Source organism: Chaetura pelagica, unplaced genomic scaffold (assembly GCF_000747805.2).
Source record: "Chaetura pelagica isolate M959 unplaced genomic scaffold, ChaPel_1.0 scaffold317, whole genome shotgun sequence".
NCBI classification, from domain to species: Eukaryota; Metazoa; Chordata; class Aves; order Apodiformes; family Apodidae; genus Chaetura; species Chaetura pelagica.
This window is the reverse complement of record NW_009953864.1, coordinates 405,780-427,077: the sequence shown is the minus strand read 5'-3', so window position 1 is coordinate 427,077 and position 21,298 is coordinate 405,780. Positions and strand designations below refer to the sequence as shown.

The 21,298-nt window shown below is 40.2% G+C and overlaps 1 protein-coding gene across 1 annotated transcript in view; it reads right to left on the bottom strand.

Annotated features, from left to right (window-relative positions):
* CTNND2 (catenin (cadherin-associated protein), delta 2) overlaps positions 1–21,298 on the bottom strand; it is a 306,974-nt gene that overhangs the window by 231,614 nt on the left and 54,062 nt on the right. Inside the window, exons 3-4 of the mRNA XM_010001353.1 lie at positions 20,748–20,942; positions 999–1,251 (exon numbers count right to left, since the gene is read on the bottom strand). Of these exons, the coding sequence (XP_009999655.1) occupies positions 999–1,251; positions 20,748–20,820 (326 nt within the window). The 5' untranslated portion in view covers positions 20,821–20,942. The remainder of the gene's footprint in view (positions 1–998; positions 1,252–20,747; positions 20,943–21,298) is intronic.

The window sequence follows — 21,298 nt, the reverse complement described above, 5'->3', positions numbered from 1 at the left end:
TGATGTGTAAGTATTTCCAACATTTTTGTTGGGGCAAATATTTGGGCTTTGCCTATCATTAAATTACACATAGCAAAAATAAATATATAATCAATCAATTGCATCATCTGCCATAGAAAAACCTTGTATAAATTAACAACTGCAACAAGTTTAAATAAACTTAAGCTACCCAAGAGATAGTTTTGTTGTGGCTTTTTTCCCACCAGAAAACTGAACAAAATCACCAAGTGCGTTGAGGATTACAGTCAGCATTTCCATTGCTGTTATCACAAAAGTCAAATCATTGCCAGAAACCTCACACTCTCTAATCCATCTTTCTGCTTGGGGTATGTATGGCTATAAAGTTTCTTCTTTGCACCTTCCCTAGGTATATGAAGATGGTCATGCCTCTCTGCAATATTAGAAGTTGTGCTATATATTTAAAAAGCATACACAGTAACAAACATTTCTTCAAAGCTGTAGTACACACACCCTACTACCAGGTACTGGCAATGGAACTCCCCCATGACAGACAGTGTGAAACATTAGCCTGATTACATTTTGCATTTCCATACTGCTCAGTCCAATACCAGAATAGCCTTTTCTACAGCTTTTATAAATATTAATCTCAGACAAACCAACAACTGCAACAACCTGTGCCCAAGGAGCAAATTGAAAATTCAGTCCACAATGTTTACAGTCAAAACAGTTATACCATTCCTTCCATTTTCAGAGAAAATTACTTTTCGTATGCTTCTGAGGGAGAGCACTACTGAAAGCAGGCTAAACAGGCACGTTCAAGACCACAGCTATCACTTCGTTTCACAGAAGAGCTCATGAGAGCCTTCCAAGGTAAATCTGAAGGACAAAGCTGTTACAGTAACATAATCTTCCATGTGCAATCATGGGTCTCTTTTTTCAGGTGCTTTTATATTCAACAGCATAAACATACAAAAGCAAACCACAATTACAAACCTCTGCACGAGCAAGAATTAGTAGACAGTGAAGGTTTCACCCACCTGGGATCTTTCTGAATGCTATCAATGGAAGGTGACCTAGCCAAGGTCCCTTCAGGTGGGATGGCTGGCCCAGATTTGCTGTATGGTGATTCAACAGAAGGACAATACTGCAGCTGTCGGTAGGGGTCTGCGTAATTGGAGGCGGGGCCGGCTGCATAGCTGGCCCTCTGGAAGGTCGCTGTTGCGTTCTGTGTGCCGTGTTGACTGCCTGTGCGCTGTAAGGGTACGGAGTCGACACCAGGGGAAGATGGGGCTACGACAGGAAAGTAGGGACAAAGTAAAAAATTGAGGACCTGTTCACAGAAATGGTTAACCAGGTCTAGGCAGAGGAAAAAAAATAACACAACACACACATATAAAACAGGGGTTCAAAAAGAATGAGGAAAACAAAAACAAACAACAACGTCATTTTCAAAACCATTGAAGCAAATAACCATCAAATGAATTTATAAACAATATGTCACTTCTGGACTACAAGACCTTTAAGCTAGTTAAACAGATTGTAGAAGTGATTTTCACTAACGAAACAAAAAAGTGCAGAAGCAGCATTGAACTAGTAAAGCTAAGATTCACAACCAGCTCTGTGCAAGGCTTTTTTAGGACCTTATAGGAGTGGAAGTCAGTCAGATCCACCAGAAGGAGGGTCAAACCAGGCTCAAGACTCCAAACTGGGACAGATGGCTCTATGGCAGAAGAAACAGCCAGCCATGGCCATCCCAAATTTATAGCCCTGGTAACCATAAAGCAGGTAAAACCAGACACCTGCTACTGAGAGTTGCTGAGTACACTTCATTAACCAATCTTCTGCATATTTCACCTTAAGGAAGACTTAGGGGACTGCTGCTGCTGAGTCTGAAAAAGAGCTAAGCACAAGGTGATCACAGAGATGTCTTAATGCACACCAGCAATGGCTCTGCTTACACACCACAGCTCAGGATCAATGCATTACAAGTTTTGAGCAGCTTAGCCAATAGATTTAAACTGACTTAGTGCTTTTGCAACTCAAAAGTCTTATTAATCTCTCTTGTAACCCATTATCTTTCAGTTACATGCCCATGTACTGAATATCCAGTCTGTTTTATGAATATTATTAAGCATGCAATATTTTTCAACTAAAGTCCAGTTAATGGAAAATGGATTCTGACTATAAGGGCCGTATGACAAATATCCACATGATCTTTGTCCTGGAAACAAATACAAATTACATGTTGGATCTGCTCAGAAGGAAATTTGGACTGCTTGAAGTGGCATGTGAACTCATGGTGGCTCCCATTTCCCAAGACAACAAGAATACTTTCACCAGCAGGAGTGTGCCCAGGTGCAGGACTATTTTCAGCTGGGTCAAATTCTTACGCAAAACTGTAGGCAAAACCACATATTCAAGAGACAGGTTTTAATCACAGACTTCCCAATTTCTCATTAGCATGCACATTTACATTTTGAGAAAATAAGTATTTTTAATCAAGTCCATGAAAGAGACTTTAAGCTTTTTATCTCAAAGTGTCAGCAAATGAAATACAGTAAGCTTTAAATACAATTAGAGCAGTTTTGTCTGAGTACTTGTCAAAGTAACAAAACCTGAAAATTTGTATCAATTTATGGCCTTTTCTTCCTTTTCTTTTGGCTCTAAAGTATGTCATTTTACAATAAGAAGTATTATCTTATAACTCTGTTACTAACATAGATAAGTGAAATCACCCATTCATCTATTGTCCCATCAATAGGACTGTGCAAGGCCAGGTTTGGATGGGGCTCTGAGCAACCTGATCTGAGGGAAGATGTCCCTGCCCATGGCAGGAGGGTTGGAACTAGATGATCTTTAAGGTCGCTTCCAATGCAAACCATTTTATGATTCTATGATTATGTTAACTTACATATATAGCAACATTTTAAAAGGCATTGCTTTTGTTTAACTGCTTAAGAAAGAAGATAAGACACATACAGACCTTTAAACAAAACTGTATCATTTAAATACACAAACAGTATTAGCATACTACAAATCCCATGCAGAAATCATGCTAAATTCAGTGTTAGGAAGACACAAGGAAAACATCACATTTGAACAAAAAATACACACAGTTCAAAATCAAAATTTGATGCCTTGTGATAAAAAAGAGTAAAAAAACAAGTTAGAGAAAATACTGAAAATATTTTCAAGTGAAAATGCAAAAATGTAATTACATACTAACATAACATACTCTCACTATGCTGGAAATGCTGCTGGCTTTTGACACCTATATAGGGAATTGCAAAACACCCTACAACCCCTAATGCTATGTTAAAAAACAAGAACTTAATTGTAGTGTAGATTGCTTTGCAAAATATTCCACTGGTTTCACTTCCTCTTCTTTTCAAGACAGTTCAACAGAAATTGTGTTTGTTTTTAAATACTTGGAAAATTTTCCTATTTTCTTCTTTGCCTTGTTAGTAAAACAGGTATTTATATGAACTGTAACTAGCTGTCACACTAACACCTACATGCTTTTTGAGTCACTCTGATTCATTTCTCAAATTATCTTCCTAGCAGACTGTTACTTCCTTTTGAATTTTATCACAATGAACACAGAACTGCCATAGTCAGAATATGAGAATGACACAAATCTTAAACATTCACAAATAAGCTTGTTCAGCCAGTGTTAGCCAGACCAATTAGAAGAAAAAAAAACCAACAACGAACCCAAAGGACTAACACTTCAGAATAATTTCCACACTAGCTTGACTATAGCCACCTTCATGGACTGTAAAAAGGTTAAGCTTTAGCAGACATTTTTACACAAAGACTTTAATGTAAAACTGAAGCAAAGCCATCTTCTATCAATACATTCTGCTTGCTTAAACAAAACTTTTTGCCAACTAGGCTTAGTGACTGAGGTGTTGCTCTTTAGGCTACGGAAAACTTTCTGTCTATTGAGATCTCCCTTCTACTTAGCTATGAAAGCAGCAAAGCTATAGTAATTATGTCTATTCAGATAAATAATTCAGAAGTCCATTTGCCTCACCCAACAACACTAAATGTTTAGTAAGTACAAGGGCATCCAGAAGGCACACACTTGGAAAAGGCCAAAAAACATTCACGCATGTACCAGCTACATTTGAGGATGGTCAAGCAACTTCTTTACATATTTTTAAACTGAAGACAAATACCCCTTCCCTCTAACTTCTGCATTTGACTTCTCTCTTCTCAAATCTAAGCCAGCTACACACTGACCAGAGCAGCTCAGTGCAGGTAGCACATGATACTATTTTGACAAGGATCAGGGATTTGCCCCAGCAAGTGAAGAAAGAAGCAGGAAAGGAGTTGTAATAGAAGTGCTGCTTCTGGAGAAATGGGCTGCTTTCCTGTGTCCCTGGACCAGCCCAGCCTTCGTGGGATCTGGCTTAGCTGAAGAAATATCATGGCTAAGTCATGTTTTTTCCCTAGGTAGGCAGTCCCTACCCTGCCTCTGCCTAAATTTAAAAACAAAAGTCATGACCCAACTGTGAATAAGCAGGGGTAGTTTTGTGGATGCCTTGCTGATTTAAAGAGAAGCTTGGAGATTAAGTCATCTACAAAGCTAGACCTACTTCTGGTCGTCAACAGTCCCCAAACCAAAGTGGTCAAGATTAAAATCAAAGGAACAAAAGGTCTCAAAATCTTTTTTCTCCTGTATCTTGTTTTACCTAAGATGCAACCCACAAAAGCATAATTTTTAATAATGCCTGCCAGCTGTCAATAAGCACCTCCAGGTCCCTCTCTGCTGGGCAGCTCTCCAGCCACTCCTCCCCAAGCCTGTAGCACTGCTGGGGGGTGTTGTGGCCCAAGTGCAGGACCTGACATTTGGCCTTACTGAAATTCATGCCATTGACACTGGCCCAATGGTCAAGCCTTTCTAGATCCCTCTGCAGAGTCTCCCTGCCCTCAAGCAGATTGAGCATTGGTCCCCCCTGAGTCTCCTCTTCTCCAGGCTGAATAATGTCCCTCAGTCTCTTCTCACAAGACTTTCCCTTTATTCCCTTTACCAGCCTCACTGCTCTCCTCTGGATCAGCTCCAACCTCAATATCCTTCTTGAAGTGAGGTGCCAAGAACTGCACACAGTACTCAAGGTGAGGCCTCACCAGTGCTTGAGCACAGGGGGAGAATCACATCCCTGCTCCTGCTGGCCACACCATTCGTGATACAAGCCAGGATGCCATAGGTCTTCCAGGCCACCTGGGCACACTGCTGGCTCACGTTCAACCAGTTGTCAACCAGTACTCCCAGGTGCCTCCCTGCTGGGCTGCTCTCCAGCCCCTCCTCCCCCAGTTTGTAGTGTTGCAGGGGGTTATTGTGACCAAAGTGCAGGACCCTGCACTTGCTCTCATTGAATTTCATGCCACTGGCCTCGGCCCATCGACCCAGCCTGTCCAGATCTCTCTGCAGCTTCTTCCTGCCCTCTGGCAGATCCACACTCCCCACCAGCCTGGTGCCATCTGCAAATTCACTGAGGGTGGACTCAATCCCCACATCCAGGTCATCAATAAAGATGCTGAATAGAACTGGGCCCAGTACTGATCCCTAGGGGACACTGCTGGACACTGGATGCCAACTGGATGCAGCTCCATTCATCATCACTCTCTGGGCCTGGTCATCCAGCCAGATTTCAACCCAGCAAAGGGAGCACCTGTCAAAGCCATGGGCTGCCAGCTTTTCCAGGAGGATACTCTGGGAGACTGTGCCAAAGGCTTTGCTGAAGTCTAGGTAGACCACAGCCACAGCCTTCCCCTCATCCACTAGACAGGTCACCCAGTCACAGAAGGAGATCAAATTGGTCAGGCAGGACCTTCCTTTCCTAAACTCATGTTGGCTGGGCCTGATCCCTTTGTTGTCTTGTACATACTGCTTGATGGCACTCAGGATGATCTGCTCCATAACCCTGCCAAGCACTGAGGTCAGGCTGACAGACCTATAGTTCCTTGGATCCTCCTTCTGCCCCTTCTTGTGGATGGGCATCACTCTGGCCAACCTCCAGTCATCTGGGACCTCCCCGGTGCCAGGACCAGTGATAAATGATGGAGAGCGTATATCTGTCACAAAGACTTTTTTCAAGATCTTGTTTTAAGTTGGTATCTAATTAATACCATAAAAACACCGTATCATCTCAGCCTTTCACTTCTGCAGCACCAAAATCACATCCCCAGAAAACTGAGCCTCTGGGGTAGCACACAAACATTTAATACATTCTTACAAACCTTTGCCAAAGAGAATGAAAAGCCCCTCTTAACTACAGTGAAAATCCTTCAAGGACCTGATGTATGCCCTGATTATGGTTCTCTTGACTGCAGAAATGGTATACAGAAAGCCAGCCTTTTGAGTAGTATCGACAGAGATACAGCACCTTTAATATTAATGTTGAAAATGTAGGTCTATCTGTAAATATGCTCACAGGCTCATAATGAGATACTAAACTTATCCTTTCAGATTTTCTCACATATTATCAAATCTATGTAATCTCCAGAAACAATCAACAAAATTCTAAAAGCAAGAACATTGTTGAGCCATACTTAAGTATCTTAGGGAGACCACAAAAGAACTGCTAAAAAGTTCAGACTTTCTAAAAGTCAGAAGGCATTTTGCCCAGTTAATATATGTAGGATCAGACTTTCAGAAAGGATAAACTCATTTATGCGACTTGTTACACCTTCTTGCTGAAAATTAGCTGGCTGATGCTGCTGTTTGACTTTTGGATATTACCTTGTAACATTTCCTCCTATTATTCTACATTAGACATTCAAGTCCTGTGTTAACCTTCTCCCTGTGGCTTTCATACAGATTTTACAGTTCTTAGGGGTTTGCTTGTTGCTTTTTTGTTGTTGTTGTTGTTTATCACTGATTTTCACCTGCAGTTGATTTTTACTCTCATGTGAAAGTTGAAAATTGGATCCCAGTAAGATGTCCCTTCAATGCACAGTATGTTCATCATCCCTCCATAAGTTCATAAATCATACAAATGCAGTCCATTCTGTTGGTTGCAAATACGTAGGAAGATTTACAAAACACGTAGTTTTCTCATCTAATATACCACAGAAACAACACAGTGCATTCTATATCAATTGGTAAACTGAATTAATCACATTTGGGGGATACTCTTTTTCTCTCTAAACACTGAGCGTTGTAGAGCATGAACCAGCTTGCTTTATTTTTATTGTTATTTTTTTCCAATAGAAGTTCAGCAAAACAGATTATAATCAGATTAGGAGCAAATCAGCAAGACTAAGTAACAAGCACAAGCAGTCAAGGTTAACACTGATCAAGATGTATAATACATATATAATAATAAATTTGCTTACTAGTTAGTTTTAGCAGCACTTTTCTAGATTGTAAGTGTTAGATCTTACAGAAAATTATGGCTGGGGAATCTGAAAATATTTACTGAAAGAGTGGGAAAAAAAACAGACAAAACCCCACCTTCATAGTTGATATTAGCAACTACCTCTGAGGTAGTTAAGATTTTATGAAGGTATTAGTGTAACCTCTGTTCAAAGTACACATGCACAAGGAATTTTATACTTTAAGCATGGAAACTACACAAAAACAACTGCTAAAGGGTTCCAGGATAGAAGGCTTGCAGGACCTCACACAACTTATCAATACCACAAAAGTCCACTGTAGCTTGGGAATTTAGCTACATAATTTCTTGTCAAAACAGGAAAAAACCAGTCAAAACTACTGCAACTTTTTATATCTCCTCTTTTCTATTTCCTTCTTCCTCGCTTCTCCCAACTTCTACTTTTGTCCTATTTAGTTGCCCATCTTGCAGTCAAAACCCTGTTTCCAAATTATCAGCCAGCAAGAAATAAAAATAATCTGTAAACTAATCTTCCCTTGCATTCTCATATGGACTCCTGTCCATCCATCCAGCCTTTGCCCTAAATGTGTCAACCTTTTAGGGCTTCCAGGATTGCATTGCACTCCATGCAGTCAACTAGAAAAGCTTCTTTACCTCTGTTACCTCCATGTCCTCTCCCTCTCTCAGGGACTTTGAATTATGCTTCAAAGACTCTGCTAGCCTTTTGCCCCCCTAATTCTTTCTTCTGGTTTCAACTTTCCCCAGATACTTGTATTTTGTGTCTCTCAGAGGAGATATCATCTTCTTCCCTCCAGTCAGCTCTACCATGCTCAGCTCAGTACCTTCAATAACCAGGCACAGCCAATCTTTCTGCTGTATCACACACGACTTTTTAGGGGAAATGCAAGCAAACAAGCGAAACAGACACTGAACAGCTTTTTCCACCCACAAGCAAGTTAGTCACAATTTCCTTAGGTACTGACTATACCTGACTGTCACACCTTCTTGTAATTAGCGTATCTACATGCAGTTGCAACCATGTATTCAGTAATATCTTTACTATCAGATGTTTTTCATGACATGGTAAACAACAAGCCTTTTTATCAAAGCGACATCTTTGTCTGTTCCAGATGGCACCACAGGAGATTTATGTTGTTCACTCTCTCCCACTCCCTCTTCAAAACCAGAGGTAGCTGTTAGCCACTATGCTGTTACTTCTATGGGAAATACCCAGTGTATCTCTGAATCAGTTAATAGGTTCATTCCCAACACTGGCAGCTGCAGAGCACCGAGCCTAGAGACATACTCCAAGTGATTGTACATCCCAGTAACGAATTCTTACTCATCTGATTCTTTCAAAAATCTCGAAATTATCTCCTGTAGCTGTATTTACATGCAACTGTTCTATGGGAGAACAATTGCTTGCTTCGTAGAAACCAAGGAAACATCACTCGTTTTCAGCATATTGTCACGGTTAATAAATCCTCTTCCAATGCAGAGCCTGACAGTCTTGAAGACTGAAGAACTGAAGTTGCTACTGCACTGATGCAGCCTTTCATTGTGATTTTCTAAGAGCCTTCTTTAGATCTGACACTAATTGCTACGATGAGGCTGAACATTCCTTTGCTTAGAAACTGATGTTCTTCCATAACGCAGAAAGAATCGGTGGAAGAAAGCACTACTTCCTCAGTTTCTGAGCTTCTCTTCTCATGCTTGTTTTTTTTTTTGTTTGTTTGAAATGCATACTTTTTTTTTCCTTTTATTGAACAGTTCCACTGGGGGAAGACGTATAGCTGCTATTGCCTAACCTTTAACTTACGGAATAATCATTTTAATCACCAAATCAGATTTGGCATTTCTTTACTACTACTGTTTTATTTATGGGTTCAAATATGTTAGCAGCTGGTATCAAGCTGGAATCACCTAGTTCCATTAGGGCTAGCAATGGAAGCAAATACGTACCTTATAAGGATTTGTGCTCTTTTAAAACAAATTTTAATGAAGAAACAGGTAGAAGTGAGGAGCAATGGAAACAGAGGTTGTATCTCAGAAGTTTGTATTTCAGTTAAATAGATTTGGTGGCTGAGATGAATGAGTTGTGATCAAAGTTTATTTGCAGCTGTGCTTGATGAGACCTCAGGCTTCACTGCTGCACCCAACCTTGCATGGCCATACCCACAACCTTCTCAAATTCTACAACCTTCCCACCAGTCATCCCTCACCATCATGTTCCAGAGTTAGGGGGTGCCCATCATGGTAATATAGCCTGTATCTTCAAAGCATATACAGCTAAATCATAATTTTGAAATCCATGTAGCCTGAGGGGTCACCCAGATTTTATGCCGATTTTAGGATTTCCCACATGATTACAAATATTCCACTAGTTCAGATTCCCAACTTTCTGACTTAATGCAGGAGTGATTTTCTTCTTTACAACAGAAGAGGGCAGAATAAATATTTTTCAAGTTTCCAATATTAAAAAAATATAATACTCCTTTCCACCTCCAGGAACTGCCTGCATTTTAAATTTGCCAGATTTTAACCTCTACTAATACATGCAACTTTCATTCTCAGATTCAGTTTCTAGCATATTTCAGTGATGTTGCTCCGTACAGAAAAAAAGAAGGGTGCATCCACATAATGTAATAATCAGATGCAAACTTTGTCTGCTAAAGGTGCTATGCCAAGATCTTTTCTCAAATTGTCTCATCTCTCTGAGATGCATCTCTAAATTTGGGGAGAACATGCAGTTAAATTCATTTGTTATATGAGCATTTAAACAGAGAAAGTAACAACTCCTAAGGCCCTTAAAACCACTGCCCTTTCAGAATTTGAGACACTTAATTCATCATGTCCGTTTCCTCACTGGAGACAAAATTCAACGCTGAGCAATGGTGTAACACAGGACATACACATAACTTTCCTCCTCTTTGTAGTACTATGTAATTTCACATTGTGGATGAGACATAATGACTGTAACCATTGTAAACCCCAGTCTCAGTAAAGCCACACAGACTAGCCTACTGCAACTAAATTTCTGGTTTTATACCAAAGTCACCTTCTCTCAAAGTCCCTCTGCTAAATAGCTTCCCGTCCAGCTGGCCAGCATGAAGTAGAACACATGAATGAAACTCACTATTATTATTAAATAATGTATAAATATTATGAGACAATAACAGATTAACGGCCTGCACTGCATCATGCTACAGCCATCAAGGACTATGGAAGTCTTTATATTTTGACTTTTCTCTATTTAGTACACTATAATCCTACATAATAAAATGGCTACTAACTGGTATTTTTTAAACACCTTACTGAGCTTCAGCTATTTCAATTAATAGCTTCCACTTTGGAGTAGAGAATTACTTTACTATTAACTTAACCACATTTGTATTCCAGTGCCAGACCATGTGATATGTACACCTTAAACATTAACCTAACTTCTGCAAATGACAGTTTGAATGTTCCTGGACTCATTACAGTAAAACTTGACATTTTTGAATACTTGATGTACTCATAAAAATTCTAACCATACACGTAAACTGCTGAAATTATGATAGAGGAGGAAACTACCTCTAAAAGTAGACAGTCTTACATTAAAAAAAATATTACAGCTTTGGGTTAAGAAAAAACAGAACTAATGGACTGATGATTTTTACAAGAGTGCCTTTAAATATAATGATGCAGAAAGAATGATCCTCTAACAAAAGCATTAGTTGTCTTGAAGGCATTACCGAGTAGTTACCTCAGGTACAGCATTATGGTTTTGTTCAGCAAAGACTTACAAGGAGACTTCTAAGAAGAGTTTGAATTGCTTCTTATTTCACAAATTGTATTTCACCTTGTATTTCTACAGAATGCTTAAGTAAATAAAAAAGAATCGACACAGCCTTGCATCACTGAAGTCTAACATGACTAGGCTTTAACCTGAACCTACAACTGCATAGTAAATAGATGATAAATACACAGGGTTTGGCAGAGAGTAGACACTATATTTTCTCAACAGTGGCAGATGAGAATTACAGGCTGTGTGCCTCCCTGACTGAGATTTTATGATCGCACTTCTCCCCCAGTGTCCTGGTTTGAGGCCAGTAGGTGACAAAAGTCAAGGGACATCTGAGAAGCATTCTGACATGCTCCAAGTTATCCTTCTATTAAAAAAGGAGAACAGAAGAATTAGAAAATACACAGGGCAAACCACAGGCCTCTGGAGGTATCCTGTTCATGCGACAGAAGAAGGAGGCTTTGGACACTGACCATTTTAAAAGGTTTCTATTCTGAGAAATGGTTCTAGGCTGTCTTCAGATACGTACTATTCCTCCACATAACTCAACCATGGAGTCAACACTTTGAAGCTACGAGTATCTTATTTGGAGAAATGCTTCTCACGATAAGGGCGATATTGCCCACAGATTAGAAAGATGGTTCTGAAGAGTTTTCACTTCCTGCAGCTTCCCTCCCTCTCTCAGTGAGCTCTTGTCCACAGCTTTACAGCAACCACTGAATACCACTGAAGTTGAAAAAAATGTCTTTCATTATATTCCTGACAAAATTTTAAAAGGAAGAAAACAAAATAATAATATTTATATATATATGTTTTGCTTCTTAGAGGAGATGTCATCATACCTGGAAAAAGAATAACCTAAAAACACATACACAAGAATATAACACAGACATAGCTATACCAGACACCCCAGATCTGTCAAATGAAATGGGATTATGACTGCATTGCTTTGAGGTGATTTGTTATGCACTATGCACTAAAGTATTTTGTGCTCAATTTACTTTGTACTCAAGATTTGTTCCCTACTTGTTTCCTATAATTCTCTCTCCAAAAGCAGTATTATCAAGTGGATGTCAGTTAGGAATACAGGTCTATTATCACAACATTACCAAACTAATAGAGATGCAGTGGCAGGAATGATTTTTCTTTTTAATTTCCCCGAACACATTATGTCCTATAGCCAGACCTCCATGCTGTGTGATTTACCAGCATGATCCTCAATTTATTTGCAGCTGTGGCATCACAGTAAGTCCCTGCACAGCACAGCATCTTGTGACAAAACAAAAAAACCCCAAACAAACAAACCTGTCCCCCGAACAGAAAAAAAAATCCACAACCTAAGCACAAAGAAGCAACATTTGGTATTTATAACCTAACTATTGTAGTTTAGGACCAAATAAAAACTAAGTAAAACTTTGAGAAGCAGTATAATGGACAAAGTGTTTAATTCAAATGGAGCAAATCAAAGCTGATTTTTCTGTTGCTTCTTTTCACCTAAAGTGACAACTTTAAAGCCAAAAATTGAAAAATATATTTGAAAACAAGGTTCCCTTTTTAATTGTAGTGCTTCTAATACAGGAACTATAACGTAACATAGCTAGATGCTGCTCTGAAACCCAAGTAAAACTATACCAATGCACTCATTGATGCTCACTCTAAGAATCTGAAAATACCTAATTGTATGTATGTATGAAAATTTTTCCCCCCTCTAGCCCCCTTAAAATTCCTTTTACTCACTAATCTGAAGACTATGGAATTAAAAGTGATACACCTGATTAACTGAATTCCAGTTCCATACAGAGAAGCAATACTAACACAACCTGAGAATGGATGAGGTAGCTGTGGGGCAACCAGGATTACAAACAGTCCTGTGGAACTTGCCACCAGCACTGTGCAAGACTCAAACTCAAGAGTCTGATTCCCAGAGCTGAAGTCTAGTTTGTTAATTTTCTAAAGTTTTTTTTTGCAATATTTTTAAGTCATAGACAACTTTAGTGATTTTAAATGGCTAAGGAGAACAACTTAACAATGGACTGCTTGCTATAAAGTACTGTACATTACTATCAAAAAGATCTCTCTCAAAGCAGAGATTAAAAAAAACCACCCACATTCTCATATAATACTAAATACTAAATATATAATACTGAATACTAAATACCAAGTGTAAGATGCTGTACCTGGGGCAGGGAAACCCCTGGTATCAACACAGGGTGGGGGAAGAAGGGATTGAGAGCAGTGCTGTGGAGAAGAACTAGGGGTTACTAGTGGATGAAAAGCTTGATACAAGCCAGCGATGTGCTCTCACAGCCCAGAAAGCCAACCACGTCTTGGGCTGCATGAAAAGAAGTGTGGCCAGCAGGTCAAGGGAGGTGGTTCTCCCCCTCTACTCCACTCTTGTGAGAGCCCCACCTGAAGTGCTGTGTCCAGTTCTGAAGCCCTCAGCACATGGACCTGTTCATACAGAGAAAGGACACGAAAATGATCAGAGGGCTGGAGCACCTCTCCTGTCAAGAAAGTCTGAGGGGTCCAGGGTTGTTCAAGCTGGAGAAGAGAAGGCTCTGGGGAGACCTTATAGCAGCCTTCCAGTACCTGAGTGGGGCCTACAGGAAAGCTGGGGAGGGACTTTTTACAAGGGTGTGTAGTGATAGGACAAAGGGTGATGGTTTCAACCTGAAAGAGGATAGATTTATATTAGAGATTAGGAAGGAATCCTTCACTGTGAGGGTGATGAGACAGTGGAACAGGTTGCTCAGAGACATGGTAGATGCCTCATCCTTGGAAACACTAAGGATCAGGATAGACATGACTCTGAGCAACCTGATCCAGTTGAAGACAAACCTATTCATTGCAGGGGTTTGAACTAGATGATCTTTGGATATTCTATGATACTGTTATGAAGCCCTTCACATAACCACTAAAAAAGAAAAACCTTAAAAAGTTAACAGTTTAAGGTGAAAAATCATAAAAATTGTTAAAGAACAGTTTACCTGTAAAAGCAGAGACAGAAAAACACTATCAGTTTGTGATGCCACACAACTGCAATAAAGCAGGCTTAATATTCTTGAAATAATAAATTGCTCTATAGGATTTAGATGTCTAACTTCTTTCACATGGCAAATTTTTCAAATATTGGAAAACTGCTTCACAACATGAAAAAATATTCACCCTGAAATAATGACTTTGAAAAATATCAAACATATTCAATACTTTACTACATATGAAGACAAATATATACAGGCTTGTGACAATGATGTACTTTCGGCTCAACTTGAACATCCTTTGAAGCCTGTGCTCCTTTTGTGAGGGACATCAAGGAGCTAAGAGATATGACAAAATGTTGAGAATCAAAGAAAACATAAGCTGGATGCACATAAAAAACATGCAGCAAATTAAGTACTTGGGTATTTGGAAGCAGCATTAAGCAGTCCATGCGACACCCTTCTCTGTCCTTGCTTTAAAAATACAAGTTGCAAAAAAACCCCAAAAACCCAACCGAAACCAAAACACAACTGACTTGCACCTACTCAGCAGTTATGGTTCCCAGACCACTGGCAGCAGAGCACCACTCCCCCCTGGAACAAGGTGAGTTTTCTGCCCCACGATGTTGGCAGCAGAGGGAAGCAGGGCAGAGCCAAGAAGGTGGCAGCTGGTGCAAATTTCCAGCAGCAATTCCACAGTGCCAGACTTCTTTCTACCAGGCCACAGAGATGGAAGTTCAAAGGCGTTGGGCATACCACTGCCTTTCCTACAGGGATAGAGCCTCCAGGGAGCAGGGGCAAACAAAGTGTGAACCTATCACTGAGAATGGGAGGCAATCAGACATCAAAGAGCTGTGATTGCCCTAAGTTATGGTTCCCAGACCACTGGCAGCAGAGCTGTGATTGCCCTGCTTCACTTGTGAAGTGCAAACGAGGAGAGGAAGAGGTCAGAGCTATTTGAGCATCCAGAAGCAACAAAACCAGGAACCTCGCCTCCCTTCAAAAAAGCAAATGCAAACCAAACCAACAGTGCCATCAATTTTATACAGTCTGTTCCTCTCCAGGGCAGTAAAAAGGGAGGGATTTAGCTTCTACCCCTCCTGTCTTGCCTTCAGGTCCTAAGTAGAGACCTCATCCTCACCACAAGCACCTCATGAGATGGAACAAGGAGGCAGAACAGAAATACAGCTCAGACATGTTGTGAAAAAGCCACCACCTCAGTGACAAGAGAAGGAATGCTCGTTTGGCTTTTACATTTCCCCTAAGACACTGCTTAACCACCAGGACAGCAAAAGCCTGGGTCAAGTGCAGCAGGGGCAAAGCAGCACACACAGGCACAGCTGCCTGGGTGCCCTTCCCATCCCTCCAGAAGCTCATCTAATCCAGGAAGAAAAGATGCCTCTGGGAGCAAATATAGCTTCTATCCTGCTAAAGCAAGACACACTTTTAAAGGAGAAAGACAACATTACAAATAACTAGGAGCAGTGCTTGACATAAGACATCCCTTGGTGCAGACTCCTTTCCTTCAGCAAAAGAATCACCAGGCAGGAGCAGGAAGGAAAGCAAAGAGGAAAACAGCATCTGCCCAGAAACACAACAGTATTTCTCATCTTCAGCGGCTTTTCCTGAGCTGCATCACAGGAGAATAAAATACAGTTTTCTCTGCTTTTGGCAAGCACTTGGACAGAAACCAGGACCTGGATCATCAACAGATAATTCCCTCTGAAAAGGGGAACCTTGACTGTCCGCAGCTCTCCTGACAGGACTTTCCCTCCACACAGAAACCCAGCCCCCAGAGCCATGCTTCTGCTTGGCACCTGCCATCACAAATTTCACAGGCCTCTTCTACTTTATCAGAATTCTCCATCATGGCACCCAGGAGGTGCTGCAACCTGTGGCACAGCTTTTAGCAACAGACAGCTTCACAGGCAGTGCATTGGTGGAAACACCCAAGCACTGGTGTAGGTAGCCTCAAGTAAACATAGCCTCAAGGAGAGAAGGCCAGCAGAGAAGCTGGAAAGCAGCCTGTAAACAGCCTGCACACATGGAGACATTGGGCAGCTTTAGGGGCTGCATGAGAAGTGCTACAGGGATGCCCTTGCCTCCCACACACTCCCTGACAAATAACCATTGCAAAAGCATGCTTGCCAAACCCTTCAAGTCCTGCACTAAGCCACACTTCAGAGGCAATGCAATTTTTGACTGTTTATCCTTTCACTGTTTGACCTCCTTTCAGTAAGTCTTCATGTCAGCATCTTCTTTTTATTTAATTTTTATTTTATTTATTATTAACCACAAACTCTTCTTAACCCTTTGCCTCTCTTCTCTGGGAACCTGAGGAGAGTTCTCACAGTGCCCTGCATGTGCCATCTTCATCAAGGAGACATTTCAGCTCTCCACACCCAGCACTCAAAACTAATGTCAACTGGCTACATAACCACACAAAGCTGCTGGACTTCCTACAATTAAGCTGTGAGGCCTTCCCCCTGGTGACCAGAGACACAGACCATCCTCAGGCTGTGCATCCTGAAGCAATCCTTAAGCTTCATTAATGGCTATGAAGGTTCACCTGGTGCCACTGAGATATGCAAGTCCTTCACAGAGCTGAGAAGGACAGGTTCAGTCCTCCAGCATAATGAACCATCCTTGCCACTTACATGATGTCAGGGACAAAAATATTTGCTCTCAGCCCCCCAAACCACTGAGGGCTCTTAATATATGAACACTCTGCAGGTTTTGTAGTCTAAATGTTCACCATTACCAGAGCCAGCCTTGCTTTTAACCATCAGCACTTAGTTCAGCTGATCAAGTCCCAGTTTGTGGAGAGACCAGAATTCAGCTCAGCTCTACCACTTAATACCCCTGCCTCCCAGACCATTAGGGAGAGCACCCTTTAAAAGCTTTTAGTCACTTTATCCAGAAATCACATCCTTTTTACAGAAGGGGGCTTGTATCTTTCTCCAAGGGACTGTGATGAAACTAAATGCAGTTATGACCTTCCAGAGTGCTGCCAGCCTCCAGAGGGCTATGGGAGCTGGTCCCATAGAGCCCATCACTGCTAAAGTCATACTCCTCTGCTGCAGCTTGGCATCGACATCCCAGAACTTGAGCTGCAAAGCTGCTTTCTCCTCTAGGCAGCTACAGAAATTCCAGGCTTGCTAAATAGCGAGATTTTAACCACGTGGGCTTGTTTCATGTTTAAGATAAATTAAATCCCAGTAACTACGGTCTAAACCTCTAGTCCAAACTTCAAGTTCTGCAAGTAAGTGAATGGTTGCTGGTTCTATATCCTGCTTTGCCTGAAAGGCAATGCCTCCCACCTCCTAAGTAATAACCCTCTTCAACTCCCAGTAGCATTCATGTTAACATCCAGTAAGTTTATCTCAACTGTTATCAACTTTGAAATTGAATTAGTACCACAAACCCATTAGGTTTTTAAGGAAACCAAGTAACACGCCTGTCTGGACAAAAATTGTATTTGTAACCCAAGCAAGTAACACTAACAAGTTGTGAGTTACTTTCAGTAAGTAAATTAATTTGTTATTTATACTATGTCCAAGTACTTCCTCCAAGCACATATTTTGCAGATTTCCATTTCCAAAACAGTATTTCATATTTATTGTTACTTCTAGTGCAAAAGTTTGAGCTGGTACATTTTACACGAGAGAGGGCATTATCCTTTGAAGATCGAGAGGGATTGTGAAGTAAAAGGTACCAACCAAAAAAAAAAACCTGTGCAGCTGCTGCTGTCAAGTTTGAAGGATTATTTTTAACTTAGACAGCTTGACAGTAACACACTCTGTCATAATTTAAAAGAATTCATCGTGCCCCTATCTAAAGTTATGCTAGTATGGGAGATGTTCAGTAAGCTCATACTGTTTTGTACCTTCTGCAATATGTAGCCTTTAGTGCAGAGCTATCCTCATTCATTTAATTCACAAGTGAATTAAAAGGAAAACACAGAAGTTAAAAAACAAATATCAACAAAAAAAATAGTGAGTGAACAGAACAAACTTAATTTAGTTAACCCCTAGAGAAATTTTAGCTTATTGAATTCTGGTCACTGAACGTTGATTCACCAAGAGAATGAAAAACCTGAGTGGGCTTTATCCTTTGTTGTGTAAACATTCCTGAATGCAATAAGTATTTAGGAGCTCCCAAAAGAGAAACATATGATGTCTATAGTAAAAAAAAGATAAAAAAGGAAAAGAAAAAAAGGTTTCCATTCTGTGAGTCACTTAATTTGGAAGATTATGGAAATTTTCAAATCCAAAAGAACAACCCACAACATAAAAGTAAACGGCTTGCAAGTATAATTAGCGTAAGTTTTGTTTCTAATGGGCAACGTTAACTGCAGAGAAAAAAAAAAAAAAAAATCCAGGCTTTTGACAAAGTCCTTAAAGTAAGTTTGCCTTCCCTTTATTTCCATCAGATGTGAAAAACCACACAACATCTTAATGATTAATGGTACTGTTGTAATAGACAAAAAAATGTTAACTCTGGTCTATAAAGTAGCACACTAAAGTCCTAAAGCTTCTCCTCCAGCTCCAACCCTGATACAATTCATGCACACAGAAGATTGAGGCTATGAACCCTTGGCACATTTCTTCATGGAGTACACAGCAATCTACACCCCTCAAATCTTGCATGAAGTAGTCAAGACAAATAGCTATTCAGTCCTACAATAAAAAAAAACAACACTTAAGACCAACCAAAGAAGAAATAAAAAGTTCTATGTGCCAAAATTCAGCTGAACTCCTTGCCTTCCTTTCTGCTTATTTCAGAAAAATTGTATGGTCTCCATTAGAAGGGATATGTTCCTATAGGCTTTTGTGGTAGAGGCAGGAACAGTCTGTGAGTTGATCTGATCCAGCCCAGAACTTAGAGTTCTGGCAGGGCTTTAGCCTGGTTGTGTGAAAGGCTGACAGCATTCACAGCTAACACCTATTGACAGAGCAACAGAATAATTAGCCTGGCATGGATGCCCCTGCTTTTATTTCCCCAGACCTTGATGATAGGGGTCAAGGGGAAAAGCAAGAGAGGATCAGCCCAACACAAAGCCAGACCAATGGGCTCATTCTTCAGAATAAGCCTGGAGCAATGCATATTCCAAACAGCAAAACTAAATTCATCTTCACAAGGCCCATTTCTGCTATCAAAAATCAGTGTATGTTTTCAGCTTTTTCTCCTCCTTTCTGAAAACCCATTTTCAGGTATTACCCACTAACATCCTGCGTCCCAGTTTCATTCACTATAATTGTGATCTATGTTGTCAAGGTTTCCTTAAGGAGGTGTTGTGAAGATTACAGTCACAAGACAGCCTGCTACTTCAGCACAGAGAAGCAAGGGATGTGTTGCAAAAAACCCAAGAAAGCCCTCTTCAGGGCATGACTTGGAAAGAGATCATCATATAGGAAATATGAGGAAGCCACATGTGGAGCACAAGGCTTAAGTTCAACATAGATAGTTGCTTCATTCACTATTACTATCCCTGCTGCTCAGTGACTTAGAGGTCATGTCCCCTTCATGTAAAGAACAGTAACTTTCCTAATGTACATGTATAACTCTACACTAAACATATATTATGGTAGTTTATTTCATGATAAGAAAATGGTGCAATAGTGTTCTTTGACAAGTATAAAGCTGTTACTGGCATTTAGCTAAAGAATTCTGTGGAAAAAACCCTCTTTTTAAGGATTTTCTCCTGTATTTCAAACACCTAAAAGTTGCATAAAGTAACAGAAATTTTTGCACATGCAAAACCTGTGAGCTTTGCCCTTGGAGAAATGGTCTAAAAATAAGAAAAATAAAATTTTAAAAGAGTGCAAAGTATCTTGCTCAAAAAAACACACAATTTTATCTTGATGAAAATGGAGGTGAGCTGCAAATGGTTATAATTTTCTCTCTTTGGTCAACACAGCAAAGATAAAACATTAGAAAAACTTCCAATTCCTAAGGCAAGCTCCTTCTACATCTGCTTTAGGCTATTTTGGCTGTAGCATTTAAATACCCTAATTATTTTGTGCATTAAACACCATAAATATCCCTGTTGATTTGTGGTCTATTTGTGGGTTCCAACATACAGCTGTATTTCATTTGGTTGAGAGGACATTCTGCAAGTAGGACTTGTACACCAATGCATTTCATGGGCAATAATTTTTATGCATGGGTGTTAGCAGTGAAGCTAACAGCTTTTCTCTATGCCATAGTTCAATGTCTATCTACACCTAAGTGTAACATTGCAGGAGAGAGGAAGAACATTTATGTATGATCCACTTGAAAAGCAGTTAATAACACTTCAGCTTCATGTGGAAGGAGCCATGCAGTCCCTTTACAACACGAAGTACCTTTGCAAGCAAAAGAAACCTAGCAATTTCTTCAGAGACAACAGATTTTCCTTAAGGATAATACACAAGATTAATAAAAATATTCCCTCTCAGCTTATTCATAGGCCTCCGGCCCAAATTAGCTTAACCAATATAAGCAGAATATTAAGTATCTCTCCATTTTGTGCATGCCTGTGGGGTTCTACTGATAGGGCTGCCATCTGCACAAGGTATTTTGTTTGTCTGGCATGCACATAGTACATTTTTGCTTGGTACATTAGAAAGAGAAGAAGAATTAGTACTGAAGAGTAAGGCATATCATAAAAAGACAATCATGCAAGTTACACCCACTTACCTGTACTAGTGCGATATGTGCCTGTGTGTGCTGGTTGCAGAGGGTCCCCCTGACTCTGGCTGAGACTCCTCATAGGGGGCTTCTGATAAACTCTGTCTTCGTAAATTGGATCTATATGATGTTCCGGAGACTGCAGTGCCCTTAATTCGGAGCCAAGGTGGCTGTGCTGGCTGCTGTAAGATGCCCGAGACCCAGCTGCAAAGAGATTTATAAGAGACAGTTGAGAAACACAGTTACAAATACAGGATCTACTTTACAAAAAGTTTACTTGAAAGCAGTACTTCCAACTAAAAAAAACCAAACCCAAACAAAACCCAAAGAAATCAATGTTTTCAACATGCAAGTAAAACCAGTATACAAGGACAGCAAGAGCTCCACTTAGTCATTTTAACTGCATCATCCACCTGCCTTCATCTACTCCAAAACTCCATTTCTTCCAAGGAAAATAAGTATTTTGGAGAGATAGATACTTCTTCTTATACAGACCAAAAAAGGGGGAAAAAAATTTAAAAAAGGAAAAAAAAAAATCAAGCTATGAGATCCAGGAATGC